At 40.3% G+C, this 16,104-nt stretch overlaps 1 protein-coding gene across 1 annotated transcript; it reads left to right on the forward strand.

Moving 5' to 3' along the window:
• Nucleotides 1–3,653: 3,653 nt before the first annotated feature.
• Nucleotides 3,654–13,927, forward strand: MTFR2 (mitochondrial fission regulator 2). Its single transcript, XM_056344237.1, has 9 exons — nt 3,654–3,789; nt 3,823–3,887; nt 4,487–4,618; nt 4,992–5,096; nt 5,326–5,450; nt 7,447–7,664; nt 8,742–9,042; nt 11,364–11,547; nt 13,076–13,927. The coding sequence occupies exons 2-9, from the start codon at nt 3,825–3,827 to the stop codon at nt 13,172–13,174; spliced, it is 1,227 nt and encodes a 408-aa protein (XP_056200212.1). The 5' UTR covers nt 3,654–3,789; nt 3,823–3,824; the 3' UTR covers nt 13,175–13,927.
• Nucleotides 13,928–16,104: the final 2,177 nt, after the last annotated feature.

Here is a 16,104-nt window from a genome sequence, read left to right on the forward strand (position 1 = left end):
AGAAACTTCTAAACATACCAGAAAACTGGAGTCCCTGCCCCGCCCCACGACCACCACCCTGCTCCCTCTCTATAGGTAGGTCTGCACTAATACAACTGGCTTAATTCCTTAGCTTGTGTCTAGAGCAGATCAGTCATGTATTATGGGTACCTAGTAATGTGCTTTGTCATTAAAAGATGCTTCTCTTGTCAAGGGTAACTTAGTACAAGTTTTAAGGTTTTATAAACATAGATGTTAAACTCCCTGTGAGAAAAGTACTGTCTGTGAATTACAGAGTACGAGTGGCATTTTCAGTGTCACTAGCAATTAGTTTCAGCTTTCTGTTGATAGCTTAATCATCAACAGAACACTTTAGTTAAGAAATCGGTGGCAGTATCAGTCTAGCTTCTTTTTTAGCTGTTTTTTGTTCCAGTTTGTTAAAACTGCCTCTTTAGTTTGGTGGGGTTTTTTTGGTTTTTTTTTTTTTTTATGTGGACTTACCTCTCCAGGTATCTTAAGTCTTTAAATCTTCCGTTACATTTACAGCCTTACATGAAATTGGGGGTGGGGATGGGGGTGTGTGGAGAAACAAAATAATAATAAAAAAAACCAACAAAAATATCTGAAAATGTACTTCAGGTGTACTAAACATTACTATGAAGTGTGAATTCCGTTAGTGCCCTGATAGTACCTTTGTTCAGTATTCCACTTTACAGAATGTGCAGATTTGAAGTTCTGACTCAGTGGTAAAAGTTAGCAAAAGATGTGAGAAATGAGTCTCAACTTTTGACACTGATTTCTAAATAGTCATGCTTCTGGTATTTAAGTAGCCAAAGTGCAGAAGTTGGTCTCCAGTTTTTTTGCTTATTTTTTTAAAAAAAACAAAACCAGCAAACCCACAAACTTAGTATAGTGTTAGATATACTTTTGACCTACAGAGTGTTAAGGATAACAGTAATGACTTGAATTACCAGAACAAGGACATTCTAATACAACAACACTACTTAAATTTCCTTTCTCAAACTGCTATAGATACAGTAAATCTTAAATGTTATATGGAGTTAAAAATGTAGTTCTTAGTTTGCTGTTTGGAATGACATACTGTCTTTCAAAAAAAAAAAAAAAAAGGAAAGCTTTGCTTTGGTAGAGGTGTTTTTGTATTAAATAACATATGTAACATATCCCTCTTCCTGTCTTTACTGTTAGGGAGTAGTGCTGCCTACATTCAAATTAGACAGTGGAAGGCAGAAAAACGTAGTACTGTAATCGTAACTTAACTGTAGTTAAGAAACTGTTTTGGATCGTATGACTCTGCCAGCATCTGTGTGGAAAGGGGAACTAGGAATAATACTTCCCGTCCAATAGTAGTTACTAAAGGGTCATTCCTGCTTTATGTTTTAGGAAGTTTAGGGAAACTATTCTGTTGTTGCAATATCTGCTTTTACATGTACAGCACATCTTTTAATAGTGGTTTGAAATGTAAACTGATCATTCCTTGACCTTTTAGTAAAGCTCACACAGACTTTGTGTATATTAAATCAGAATAAGCAAGAAAAGGAACAAAACAAACTTGGCAGCAGTGTCAAAGTCCGTCCTAATGAAGTGAAATGTAACATTGGTCTGAAACTAACAAATATGACCAAGATATACTTTAGCTATCATGACCTAGATGACACATATCTAAGGTTAAGTTGAAAGTGGATTTGGTGTGGTCTGTGAGTCATAAGGCAAGATAGTTCTTGTGTGATGAAGCAGATTTGAGTTTTCTGCTTCAGTTGTATGTCCGAGGAAATCTAGTAGAGATTGCATTGATAATGATATTTGATCCTGCAGACCTGTCTGTAGGTTAGATCTGCTGTGTGGTGTGCTTATGAACTTCGAAGTTACGCCTGCAGTTCAAAGAAAATCAGACATCTAGTTCACTAGACAACTGCCCCCCCCCCCAAACCCCAAAAAACCAACACAACCCCAAAAAAACCCAAACAACAAACCCCAAACAAACACCCAAACAAACCAAAACCAACTAAAAATACTCAGAACTCAGTCGGTATACTGTTAGTCGAGACTCTGTGTACTCACTCACATCCTCATACTTCCCAGGAAAGATCAGTAGCATTACTCTTAACAGTGGGCTGCTACATGGGCTTAAAGCTTTCCTGCATTATTTCTGCTGTGCCGGGGCTTCTGAAAAAGAGCTGTTCCTTGGCTTTGATTTGTCTCCAGAGGCAGCATTAAGTCTTAAGCCCTGTGTCAGTTCTTGTTTCTTAAAACTGGCCTTTCACAAGGGACTGCAGGTCCCATCTGTATGTTCAGTGTGTGTGTGTGTGGACTTAAAGCATTTCTGTGTGAGTTCCCAGCTGGCAGTTGTTACGGGGGGGTGGTGCAGTCAAACCAAATTGCCTCAGTTTTGCTGTTGCTTTTGAGACCCTGCCTCTTCCTAGCTTTGTGGTAGAACTATCTGCAGTTGTTCCCAGTTGATTGTGCCAACGTTTCCCCTTCTTTAGCAAGAGAGTGTTGGAGGAGTGCATGAGAAGTAAATTTTGTTAAGGCAGGTACTGTAGTACAGGTTTTCAGAATATCCATTTAAAAAGTCCTACCCTTCATCTCATCAAGCTTAAATCCTCCTTGGTCCCTAAACCAGCTTTTTGCTGTTATAGTTTGTGTTGCCAAGTACTGTTCCTCCTTTGCGTTTAGTCTTAGAGAATCAATCCAGGTAACAAGTTATGGATAATAGTAACTGCAAGAAAAGGCAGTAACAGTTGCATTGCAACCAAGTTGTTGCAGTTAAAAGATTTTCTTTTGTTTAGGAAGTGATGCTGAGGCACCACGTGTACATGTGAATAAAGAAAAAAATCTTAATTTATATTAATTTCTTGAAAGCTTTGGTGAAATTGGTGTTACTGGGAACAGTACAGATCTTTGAAAGAGTTCAGAGTTCTGAGCAGGTAACACCAACTGTGTAGCTGGAGGAAAAAGGTCACATTTCTTCTCTTGAGTAGAAGCACTACCTTTATTTTGCTAAACTACTGGCTTTCTTGAAGTTTTCAAAGTTTCTTAAGCAAAACAGCAGGAATCTTGACAAGCAAGATGGAAGAGCATGTCCGGTGTCTGGAGCCACATTTCTTATTTTGAAGTCAGCTGAGCTGGGTCAGACATTGTCACGTAGTTGGTGTTCTGAGGATGCTGAAGCCCTGCTGCTATAGTGTCTTAGGAACGAGCTCGTTAAAAGTTTACTGTGTAGAGGACCTAAAACATCTTGTTTCAGTTTAGCTCCTTAACACGAATTCAGTTACGTCCTGTTGCCCCTAATCTGTTTCTTCTGCTGATGTGTGCTGTGTTGCGCTGTCGCATATGCTGAAGTTACATTTTCTCATGACCGGAGTAACTTGCATCGTTCTGGTGTATCAAACTGCCACCGTGCGGTATTTGCCCCCCTCCCGGCCGCTCTCACCGAGCCCCCCTGAACCCACGGCAGAGGCCCCGGCCCGGGCCCCGCGCAGGGCGGCGTTCAAACGTGCTCCTCTCCCGACACCCCACGCGAGCGCGGTCGCCCTCGCCCCCTTACTGGCTCTGCGCTAAGCGCTGCCTCCTTCCTATTGGCCGGGTCGGCTTTCTGGCCCGCCTCTGCCCCTGATTGGTGCTGCCAGCCGGGGTGCTGCGGATGGGCGGGGGGCGGCTGCTGCGCCCGTTGGCCGCGGGCTGAGGCGGGCTCGGGGCGGCGTGCGGGCGGTCTCCGCCCGCCAGCGCGGCCCGCGGAGGGGCGAGGGCAGCGGCTCCCACCGGTGAGAAGCCGGCCTGCTGGGGCGGTGACACATCCCTTCCGCCCCGCCGCGGGCGCGGCGGCCATGGCGCTGGTGCTGGACCTCCTGCGGCGGGTGCTGCAGTACTTCGGCTGGCCGTCCGAGCAGGTGAGGGCCGGGGGCCGGCGGGGCGCCGTCTCCCGCCGGGTGGCGCCTGCAGACCCGCCGGCGCGGGGCGGCCTGGCCGCGGCGGGGGGGGGAGGGGCCGGCACCGCGTGCTTGCGGTGGGACAGCGCGTGCGCCTCGCGCGCGGCTGAGCGTGCCGGTGCCACGGGAGCTGGGTCGGGCCGATCGGACACGCGGCCCTCGGGTGGGATTGCGCGGGGCCGGGGGCTCCTTGCCCAGAAAATAGAGGGGGGAGAAAAATCCGTGGCGCCGGCTGTTGGTGCCGTACTGCTTTAAGTGAGAGGCTGCGTAACGATTCCCGAGCGGCGGTTGATCCTGTGCTTTCAGAGACCTGGGAGAAGTGCGGAGTGGGCAGCCGGAGAGGTTAACCCGCGCGGTGCCGGGGGGATGCGTGAGCTGCCGTTCGGGGGCGGCCCGTTAGTGACGGGTGTCAGCGGGGCGCTGCCGCAGCTGGCGGTCCTGAGGAACTCCCTCGTTTATTTACGTGAGACCACTGAAGTATCTCTGGGAGTGCTAGTTTGACTGAGCTATCCGGTTTATCTTCTGGTTTCATTGTCGGGAGCTCTTGGTGTTTTTAACAGGCCGTATTTTTGGAAAGCGGCGTGTTTGGCGGCAGCATCAGCCGTGCAATCAGGACGTGCCTTCCCTCAGCAGCCACATCGAGGAGGCGTTTCCAGCAGTTACACGCAGTCGTAAGGAAGTATCAGGTCAAGGTATGTTAAACTTATTTCACTTCTTTACTTTTTTTTTTTCCCCTCAAGACTTACATAGATGCATACGGTTACTTAAACGTGCACTGTCTCAGGATATCATTAGCTACGTGATGTAGCTGCTACATTCTTTGTTAGCCTTTGTGCCAGTCTAAAATATTCTGGGTACAGGCTGTATCTTGGCACGGTTTTGGGAACAGTTTGTTAAAACCAGTGTAGGCTTCTTTAGGCTTTCAGCTTGAGAAGAGCATTGAAAAGTTAGGTTAACCTAATTGCATTATATTTAATTACATATAACATTAATTTAATAAATTTGATTATAAGAACTGGGGGCTTTGATTTTGCTTCTCAGATTAAAAGGTGTTCTGATTTTTAGGCCATATCTGTTTGCCAAAAGAAGAAATACGGATCTACTCGAAGTGTTGTTCGTAGACTTGGGACAATTCTTTCCTTAGAGCCCTACCCAAGACCTTGTTTTCAAGTAAGTGATTTATTGTTGTACATATGTTTCAACTATTTAAATTTTTTAGGTTCTTGATTTACCAGTAGCTTTGCTGTTCTTTTTAGCTTGTGTAACTTGTGCATTGCATCCCTTACACTTACTTTTGTCAACTTGCTTACAGCACTATATAAAAATTCCTTTTGCTGAGGCAGAGCTTTCAGTATGTGCTGAATTTGGTTTCTTTTTATACTTTGTTGTTTGTTTTTAGCTTGTTCAAGAGCCAAGTCCATTGGGTTATGATGAACAAAGCACAGCTCCAGGTCTTGTAGCTCCATCGCTTGCTGATGTCCTGTGGGTGGCAAATGGTGAGGGACAAGCGTTTACTAGACTTAGGTAAGTGAAAGTATAAAAAGGGCTAATAGAAGGAACTTACGTGTTCTGTTCTTTTTGCTATGTGGTGTGTGGTTTGTGTTTGTTTTTTTCTTTTTTCTTAGCCCTTTCAGCGTTCCAGCTAAACCAAGCCTGGAGGCATTTTGGTTTTTCTGGGGGGCAGTTCCTCTTCACCTGGAAATTCTTGTTATGTAATGTATTCTTAACTGAAAGATTTCTGAAATTGAGTCCCCTCTTTTCCTAATGGCATGTCAGATGCATTACTGGTATTTTGATTTGGTTTCACTCACAAAGTCTTTTGTGAGAGCAGGAGTTTAAGGGAAGCTTGGGTATTGCAACATACCATAAGATTATGCTTATCTTTATCCTTTTAGTTTGCAACTATTTTGATAAACTTTATAAAGGGGAAAACAAGAAAAAACATCTGTCTCCTTTTGACTTTTGATTGCTACAGTGCTGTGCGTGTAAATGTTGATGGTTGCTTTGAAGGAAAGAAAGACGTAATTTCTTTAATTTAAGCTTTTGTTGAATATAGTTTATATGATTTTTTTTTCTAACTTTTCAAGTTATAAAATATTACAAGTACTGTGAAATAACAAATGATCCCGAAACTTGCAGACACAAATAGTATACAAGTCTTGTCTTCCCCACCCCCCCACCCCGAGAAGTAGAAAGCTGTCTTACTGTTCCTCTAAAGTATCAGTTGAAACTCAGAGGATAAGTCAGAGGGCCAGAACCAAGATTAAAATTTGGACACTTGTATTGTCTTATACTACATCTGTATTGGACAATGTAATTTTGCTTCATATCGTACTGTATTTATCTGCGATCTTTGTGCTGTGTGCTGGTAATGAAACTACAAGATATGGATGAGTTCAAGTTATGCACTTTTTATTAGAGAAGTTGTAGTTGTGTTTTGTCTAATGCTTCATGAGTTGTTACTGTTGAATTGCTGAGCTTTTTTTGCAACAGCTGTAAAATACTGGAAGAATAAAAATATTGTTAAAAGGAACTGCGGCCTGGTTTTGTCTTGCTTGTGCTATTCTTTAGCCAGTCTGATTCACAGATCCATGAAAGTTCATTCTTTCATTGTTTCTATTCTTTCTTTCTCCTCCTCCTCCTCCTCTCCTGGCTCTGCGGAATGTTTTTCAAGAACAAGTATTGCAACTGATACCTTCTCCTTCTGAGCCAGTGTGAATAGCAAGGGGTTTTGGCAAATTGGAAAGCAATGCTGCAGGTCTGATTTGAAGTAAAAGGATGATTAATATAAGGGAAAAGTTTCAATCAAAACTTACTGCATCTTGATTAAATGAAGTAAATTTTATTCTTTGTTTCATGATGAATGTATGACAGTTTGAGTTTACACTCATTCTGTATTATAAGGTTATTTCTGCTGGCATAGACATGAAACAATTTCTAAAATTAAAACCTGAGACTTGTAGCTCAATTTCTAATGCAGTCTGTGTTCATATGTAACTTACAGAAGATTAGGTTCTTACTCTGTAAGTGTGTATTAAAATTCATTATTATTCCTCAGGATATTTTCTGGGAGGTTGCATCCTCTTTGCTGCTTGCAATGTTCATCTTGCAGAGCTCGATAAGTGACCAAAATTTGTGAAGCCTAATTGAGAGATCATTATTCTTTGACTCTCTTGCCTTTCATATCCACTGTTTCAAGTAGAGAGGAGAGACATCTTTATGGTGTCAGTCTAATAGTTATTGAATAATAACAATCTGATGTTATTATCCTACCTATAATTATCTCTGAGTAAATTATCTGACTATTTTTTTATGATGACTATTTAAGGATCTGCATCATACTGGAGCAAAGGGAGACTTAAAATATTTTTAAGGTTATGAGTAGTTAAAGTGTAAAGTTTTCTTAAATGGTTTGCAAATTTATGTCTTGCTGGATGATGATAACTTGCTTGAACAGTAAGTTTTGAGAATTCCATTGTTGGCTGAGCCTTTTGAAACTGTGTCTTTTGTTGCTTTCTAGAACTGAATTATGGAGAAAAGAAGAAAGTACAGCTCAGCGTGACGTATGTCCATCTACGGACTCAGTACAGAGTGCTCCAAAAAACAGTACACAAAAAGACAGTCTTGTTGATCAAGCAGCACTCCAGAAAATTTCTGCACTTGAACGTGAGCTAACCTTTCTTCGTGCTCAGATTGCTGCGATTGTTTCAGCACAGACATTGGGAGGCATTCCATCAAGTAAGCCCTTCTGGTTTGAAGCAAACCAGTTTTTTTCCTTTAGAGTTCCTGTTCACAGTTTGCCATGTCTGATAGAGAACATCTTTTAACTTCTCTGACTGAAGTTATGTCAACTAAATTTACAGAATATAGTGTTTTGTTTCTCGTTTCAGTATTTGGTGCTACTCTTTCCCCATTCCCCCCATCTGTTTTGTGGCCTGTTTGTCAATTTCAAATGCAGTTGATCCTAAGCGATCTTTATGCTCATTTCCCTGTTTGTGAAGGAGCGTAGTAACGGCGCTATCCATAGGCTACCGATTACTGTTTAAAAAAATTGCAGACTATTAGTTATCTCTTTAGGGTTTTGTACTGTTTCTGACAAGTTATCAAAATCGTGGATAGAAAAAGTATTCTAAGTCAGGTTTGAGCTTTGACAAAAAAGTGCTGCAAATAGATATGTCACTAGAGTATCAAAGATAGCTGGTCTCCAATGTGAGCAACTTCTTAACCCCCACCCCCCCACCAAAGTTTTGAGGTTTTTGATTGCCTTGCAGACTGACCCAGCTGTGGTTGTGCTTGTAGAAATACTTGGACTGGTGCGAGGCAGTTACTTTTGTGTGGCATTGTGAGGCACCTTTGTGATTCAGTTAGCGGTTCTATTGGCTCTTATTTTGTCTCTTCTCCATTGCACTCAGTATTGTAGTCTATTTTATGTGTTTTGTGGTTATCTTTGCTTTTGCTTCATGTGGATTATTCTAGCGTTCAGACCGTTGAGAATGAACTGTAAGTAGTAGCAGGCTGCTTTGCTGTTGGAGTGCTGCTCCACAGATTTATCTAGTGCTTAAATTGAAGACACAAATGGGTAAAATCAGAGCAGCACAAGACACCTCAGATTCATTATTTTGTGTGGTTAAGTTTTTCTTTGTTTTGAATATAATTCTTCTGTGATATAATGTATGAGATGTGTAAGAAAGTGCTTTAAGAGATGTCTTGTCTTGACGAAATTTGAGTAATACTACATGTTGCTTAATATTGTTAATTGTGAAGGTATACTGACTAAAAATAAAATTATTATTTTTCTTTTATAACTGCATCCAGAAGCCTTTAAAACATTCAGCACTCCAGATGGATTTTACCCAGTGCCAGCCATGACTTCTACACCATTGTCCATCTCTCACAATCACTTTGTAATTCCCTCACCCCCTCCACTTCCTTCTGGTGTACCATCTGGTGTCGATGCTAGTAATTCGGCAGTTGAACTTATAAAGCAACGTCGTGCTGCAAGGAACGGTGGTTCAACTACAGCTGATAGTGCTGATCACCAGAGGGCAAAGAACGTTCCTAGTATGATGGATGTTTTGAAAGACCTAAACAAAGTTCAGTTGCGAGCTACTGAGAGGTAGGTTGAATTGAATGTGTATCCGAGTAAGCCGTGATTCTGTGAGCACTGCGGCTCTGAAGTAGCACTGGAGAGCACCAATGTGAAACAACATTTAGTGACCAGCTACTGCTGACAAGCTTAAGTTGGCAATTTCTAAGCTCACAGCTTGGTGTGTGAGATATTTCTGACATGGCTTTTAGATACATTTAAAATGTGCAAAATAACACAGCATGTGATACTCATAAACTAGTCTGTTGCTTTGGTATACAAATCTCAGGTTGGTGTGGGGAGGTGAGTATGTTGCTGTCGGCAGATTGGTTACAAAATTGGGTACACATCACAGCAATTTGATCTGAACAAATAAACTTTTTGGATTTACTGTGAAAGGACAAATCCTTGGGGAAACATTGGAAAACTACTGTTAGTATACCCAAAATATCCTGGTCCTAGCTTTGAGGTATTAAAGAAAATACATGCTGTGTCTTATTGAAAATGTTTTGTAAATTTGTATTTCAATAGTGCAGTTAGATTGTAAATATTTTTACTGCTCTATTGTTTTGATGGTAAGCACAGCTGAAATGTTACAAAAATGCATTACTGAAGACTGCAGTACCTCTTTGGTACACTTTGGACAGTGTTGCTCTGCTGTGCCAGGTGTAATAGAGGTTGTCAGATATCTTTCTGAACTTCTTGAGTTGCAAAATTATATAAGAACATTTGAGTCTATAATGAATATTTGGAGCTCTTAATGTGGGAAGAATGTCACTTACCAAACCTTAAATCATTCTTTTTTCAGCATTTTCTTAACTGTGAGCTTTATCCCTGAAAATACCTAGTGCAAGTCTTGGGCAAATTATCTATGTGCAACTCTAAAGCATATCTTTACATTTTTAATGACATTTTTGCAGTAAATAAAGCAAATATAAAGTGCACCTAGGTAAATTGTGTATTTCCTTATATGTGTTTTCTTTTATATAATTCCATGTGTAGTGAGTTAAGAAAGTGCAATGTTCAGGTTGACAGTTTTAACAACCATTATGTTAAGCAGGGGCATGATTAGTAGGACATGGTAAGTGTGTGTCCAAAAATGCTTTCTGGATTTAGGCATCTACCTGTATTCTGAAGGTAGGATTTAACTGAATAATGGATTTATGTTGTTGGAGGGAGTAATGATGATTAAAATTGCTATAATTTTTCAGGCAGCAGTCTGACAGTAGTTTAATGTGTGCACTGTGAAGGGGAGACCTCTGCTCTCAGAAGCTGAGAGCCTGAGTATCTCAGTTTCTACCACCCAAGCACCAGCTTACACATTAGGCAAGTGCTCTAACAGCTTGATTTTATAGGAAGGGTGAACTCAATCCTTTCAGGTTTCGTGTTAAATGATATCTGCTGTAACTGCCAGACTTTGAACTTGGTGCTGTCAGTGTGCATTAATAGGTACAATTCACTGGCCTGGAGATAGCACTTCACTATCAGAAGTCTAGGTTTTTTTTTTTCTTTTTCTAATATCTAAAGGGTTAGGAAGTTTTTCTTATGATTTATTTTCTGGGGCTAGTTACCAAGTTCCGTATTTATGATGGGTTTTGGGGTGCGGGTGCTGTTTTGATCTGACGTATCTGCTATCTTTTGATTTGTGTTTTAATTTAGAAAAATTGTTATCAAATTAAAAACTACTTCTTAAATTTTGCTTATAAAATTTTCATATTTGGGTGCTCGGCTGCTCACTTGGAGGGGAAAGAACTGTCTTTGAAGCCTTTGTGCCAAATCTGATGATAATTTTTTGTCTTATAATGAAAATTGAGTTGTGTGGTTTATAAATGGGGCTTTGTGGTCACCTGGCTGCATATTTGACTTAAATGAAGTGGTGATTTTCTTCAAATATAATTGCTCTGAAGAATTTTGTAAGTTTGTTCTTGCTCATGAGACCATAGAAAGACATATTGTTCCAAAATTGATGGTTTTAATCAAATTATGTTCATCATGGTTATGGGAGATTCTCACTAACTTAATATAACTTATAAATGAGACCTGCTATGAAAACTGCATATTTTGATGTTTTTTCCTCATTATTTATTTGCAATACTTCCATACTTTGTGTTGATTTATTGCCATTTTTCTTTATGGTACAGCACCAAGTTGTATTTTCAAGCTAAGAATCTGTCTGACAAAGTTGTTGGGTGTACTTCTATTAGTCCTGTCTGGTGAATTGCTGTAAAGTAACAGCTGTAAAGTAACAGCAGCACTATTTGTGTAATCAGGGTTTTATAGGATAAGGGGGTATGCAGAAGTCACTCAGTACAGAACTGGGGGCAGGAGACAATAATTTTCTCTTTTTCTAGGTCACCTGGAGGTACTCCACTTTCTAGACCCAAAAAGAGGCAAAGTTCAGACTGGGATCCAGTTGCTGTACTAACTCATGCACTACAGCAGAAATTTGCACATAAAAATTATGAAGACGATTCCCTGGACAAAGAAAATCAATCTTTTGATAGCTCCCCATTTTCTAGTCCAGAGATCCCACTGGTATGTTCTTATATGAGAATGTGGTTTTATAGTCTCAAAGTGACTGCAGTTCTCGTGGATAGCTGCAGAATTTTCACAACTCGACAACATCTCTACCATGTTTTTAAACCATTAGCCTGGCTAGTTGCTTTTTTCAAGTATAATCAAGGCAGAGAATCTCAAAGGTTAATTATTTTGGGTGGATTTAGACTGGTAATTACACTTCTAGACGTGCCAAGAGGAAAAACTTGGAAGACTGTCTTCAAAAATTCAGCTCATAGTTGATTGAGCTATGGATATTTGCTTGATGGTAATTGGCAGAGGCATCCATGCATGGGAAGTGTGTGTCCAGTTAGCAATAGGAACTACTTATTGACTAATTTTATATATAAAAGATGCTACGAAGGTACAGAGAGGTCTGACTAACACATGCTATGTATTCAGAAATGCAAATGAAAGCATTGGCTATAATGTTTTCCTCTGAGGTAGCATTATTTCCACACAGTTTGCATCTTTATCCAGAATGAGATGCAATTCTGAATGCTGTTGCAAAGCCCATGAAAAATACAGTTTTTGCTATGAACCAGAAAAGTGCGGTAGACAGAGCCATTGGACTAAGGTGATTCCGAGCGCTGGTTTCTGTAGAGCAGCCTGTGCATGCTACTCCAACATACACAGTTCAGCAGCGTTGTTGGTTATTTGTTAGAGTTTTCCATAAACATCAGAACTACTTAGATGAGATGGATAGAAATAGGTGGCAGTAACTTAAACTGTGCTTCTCTGCTTAGCAATTCTATCTTTTTATCTTAAGAGTGAGATAAAGCTTTGGGTTGTGGCATTTGTCAGCCTAATGATAACACAAAACATGGAAATCCAGATGTTTTTTTGAAGTCTGCTGCTTATATGCATGGCTGGCTGCTTGGCTGAAAACTAAGGTGCATGTTTCTATTTCTAGCTGTAATTTTTTTTTTTTTTCAGCTGCGTGAGGATTTTGCAGGCAAAATGTAGGATATATTTGGCAGACTAGTGAGCCAACAGTTCTCATGCAGTCTTAGTAAATTTCCCTGTTGACTATTTTTTTTTTTTTCTTCCCCTAAAGGAAAAATTAGAAACTTAAAAATAGCCAGGCTTGCATTTTGGATGCTGCAGACCATTGCATTGCATAGCTGACATACCTGATCGTAGATACAAAGATCAAAGTTAGATCCTAGAACAGCTTGTTTATGGAGTAACTGTTGTTCCAGGATCTAACAGCTGAATTACAAAGTCCTGGAAGCGAGACTGCTTAAGGCTAGCATATGCAGGAGTAGATACAGAAAGGTGGTCTGTTTCTAGTTAAAGCAGAATAATTTCATGAGCTTGTAATCAAGCCTCTAATTGTTTACCCTTGAGTGTTTTGAGCAATAAATGTACTTAAAGCAATTCCACAGGCTTTCTATTTTATTCATCCTATGTTAAAGAAGCATGACAAGTCTTCCAAACTGTTTTTATTGTAAACAATTCAGTTGTCTTGGGTATAATTTTGTTTAACTGCATCCCTGTTCCGCAGGTTGGACGTTGCAGTCTGAAACCAAATGCAAAATCTAGACTTACAAGAACTGATGAAGTTAAACAGGTACCGACGTGGAAAGTGAGAGCTCATATTTAACTGATGGAGGCTTCTGAGGAAACTTCATCGCGTGTGTAAGTGGCAGGTCCACTCGGAAACTGCTGTAAGGTGCTGTAATGTGTTCTAGAACATCTCTCCTATGCTATTGAAGTTTGGGTGTTGTTTGGTTTGCAAAATGGCCTCTTTCTTCTCCTTAGTTTTCCAGCAGACAAACTTGTGAGTGTGATGCTTTTATGAGAAGCACAGAACCAAAAGGAACCTTTAATGATATGGAACAGTGTGTTTGAAACCTGGGAAATGCAAGAAAGAAGTGTATGTGAAAGAAAAATAATTATTGGTGTGGCAGCTGAGGCATGCACTCTGTGTGCTCCAGTGTAAATAATGAGGAAGCATAAACTTTTTGTTAGTGTGTTATATGTAAACTGACTGTATATAATGGTAGCTAATACTGTTTTCATTAGAATGGTATAGTTCCCTCAGTTTTCTCTGCAGTTTGCTGATGCAAGTCTGTGTTCCATTTGCAAACAGTATTGTAATTTATTTCAGGTCAGTAGGTGAACTTTTATGTGTTTGAAACTTTGTTCTGCTGTAAGTAAACTGCAGGCTGTCTGTTAAATGCCTGTTAACGCGGGGGAGTTGTTCTGAGATTAATAAAAGAGCTCGTAGAGAGATCTGCTAGTACATAGTCTAAATTCCACAAGTAAACAAACATCAACTCCCTCCTTGGCTTCTCCATTTGAAGTCTGTTTTGTTCACAAGAGTTTATAAAATAAAATTTCCTTTATATCACCAGATGTGTGTGGTGGTGGCATTTTGTGTTGCAAACTAACTTTTTTTTGTACCCTAAGAACTGACCATATTAGACAGCTTCTTAAATTGTGTTATTTAAATTAATTAAAATAAAGCTTACATTTTGCTTGCCAGAGTACTTGATGGAGGAGTCCCTTAGTGACAAATTTTTTATGATCCACTGCTTACAATAGCTGCCTTCACTTAATCTTTTGACCCTGATGTGTTGTCATGCTTTGACCTCATCTGGCAACGAAGTACCACTCGGCTGCTTGCTTGCTCCCCTACCCCCACAGTGGAATGGGGAGGAGAATTGGAAAAAAGATAAAAATTCATGGTTTGAGGTAAGAACAGTTTAATAATTGAAATAAAATCTAATAATGGTATTGAAAAGGAGATAGAAATAAAACCCAAAAGAAAAGAAACCAGAACACAACTGATGCACAATAGAATTGCTCACCACCTGCTGACTGATGCCCAGCCAGCCCTGGAGCAGTGATCACCCCTGGCCAGTTCCCCTAGTTTATATACTGAACATGATGTCCTATTGTATGGAATATCCCTTTGGCTAGTTCAGGCCAGCTGTCCTGGCTGTGTCCTGCCCCAATTTCTTGTGCCCCTCCAGCCTTCTCGGAGGCAGGGCCTGAGAAACTGAAAAGTCCTTGACTTGGTATAAACATTACTTGGCAACAACTAAACCCATCAGTGTGTTATCAGCATTATTCTCATACTAAATCCAAAACAGAGGATTGTACCAGCTACTGAGAAGAAAATTAACTCTATCCCAGCTGAAACCAGGACATGTATAAAAAATCCTGTCAATTAGACTGTTGCATGTTTTCCTTATATATATCCTGTCTTCTCTTTCCCTGCTCACTTACAGAGAGTACGCTGTCAGCTAGATTCCCTCTTAATGCCGAGTCTTATTTGCACAGTTGTAAGAAATTACTGTGCAAATCCTGTACTTCTGTTTTAATTTTAAAAGCTATCTTTTGACTAAAAATGGAGCTTAAGTGACTTGCTATTTTGTGCTTCTAAAATTATGTCTTCTAGATGTTTTCTGAATTTGTGATAAAGTTCAATAATCACTATTCTCCCTTTCCTCTCTCAGTCCATAACTTAACAGTTCGACCTTCCCTTTCTTTCCGCTTTCAAAATATGCTTTTGTTGAATTCTCTACCTAAACTTGACAACTGCTATGAACTCCATACAGAATAGTCAGCTTGGCTTTGTACTTGGGAATCTTACCCTCTTCTGTCAAGGCTCCCTATTGTCTTGTCTGCTGCTCTGGTTCCTGATATACTGGAGCAGCAGTGAAGGAAGTCTGTGCTGTGCCAGCAGAAGAGGATATGAAGGCAGATGAATCCTGGTGAGTGTAAAGCCTATGCATCGGCTTCCTTTTGCTCAGTATCTGCAGTATGACGAGGTGGAGCAAGTTATCTCCTGTGTTGTATCAGCATTTGTAAATCCAGGGGATCACGGGGGTTTGTGGCTTTTCTGTTGTGACTGACAAATGGGAAGGTGGAATTCTTGCTGTTGAGAGACTATTAATCTGCAAAGCCCTGAATACAGTAGTCATTTTTCTCTCCTACTTCAATTGCTTTATGTGACCAGCTGTTTCTTGTCTTCAGGAAGAGCTATAGTTTTGGACTCCTTTCATATGTTTTTTTCCTGTTCTCTCCAGAGTTTGGAATTTAACTGCAAGTTTGGCCTACGGAAGCATTTTGCACTGTGAATTTTGAATATGAAAGCATCTTTTCATCTTGGAAGGGGATTCTCTCAGAAATTTCTTAGTACCTCTTAAACCAAGGATCTAGTGTCAGACTTCAGAAGCATCTGCAAATTTTCATGAGCTGTGTGACCCTTCAGGTTGTTGGGCACTCTCTGATTTTTGTGTCAGTCTGATATGAATTATGTGTTAATGTAGTTTCTGTAGCTGATCTGCTTCCTTAGGGAAGAGGGTAAGTCATGGGCCACATTATTTTTTTTTCAACTACGTACCACCTACATGTTATGAGAACTTTTGTTTTATGTAGTTCCAGATGTAGATTAAGTCAAGCATTGAGCCCTGGCATACCTTGAGAAGCCTGTGGGTGGCATCTGGTAACATCTTGACAGTTTTCAGTATCATGAAATTGCAGAACTTAATAATGTTTAGTAATGAAAAGTTTAGCTCCCAT

Source organism: Falco biarmicus, chromosome 6 (assembly GCF_023638135.1).
Source record: "Falco biarmicus isolate bFalBia1 chromosome 6, bFalBia1.pri, whole genome shotgun sequence".
Taxonomy (NCBI): Eukaryota; Metazoa; Chordata; class Aves; order Falconiformes; family Falconidae; genus Falco; species Falco biarmicus.

Bases quoted from the DNA above. Each gene is read 5' to 3' on its own strand.
- MTFR2 (XM_056344237.1), top strand. From the start codon at position 3,825: ATGGCGCTGGTGCTGGACCTCCTGCGGCGGGTGCTGCAGTACTTCGGC. The intron at 5,097-5,325 runs GTAAGTGATTTA...GTTTGTTTTTAG, and splicing joins ACCCAAGACCTTGTTTTCAA to CTTGTTCAAGAGCCAAGTCC. The intron at 11,548-13,075 runs GTATGTTCTTAT...CCTGTTCCGCAG, and splicing joins CTAGTCCAGAGATCCCACTG to GTTGGACGTTGCAGTCTGAA.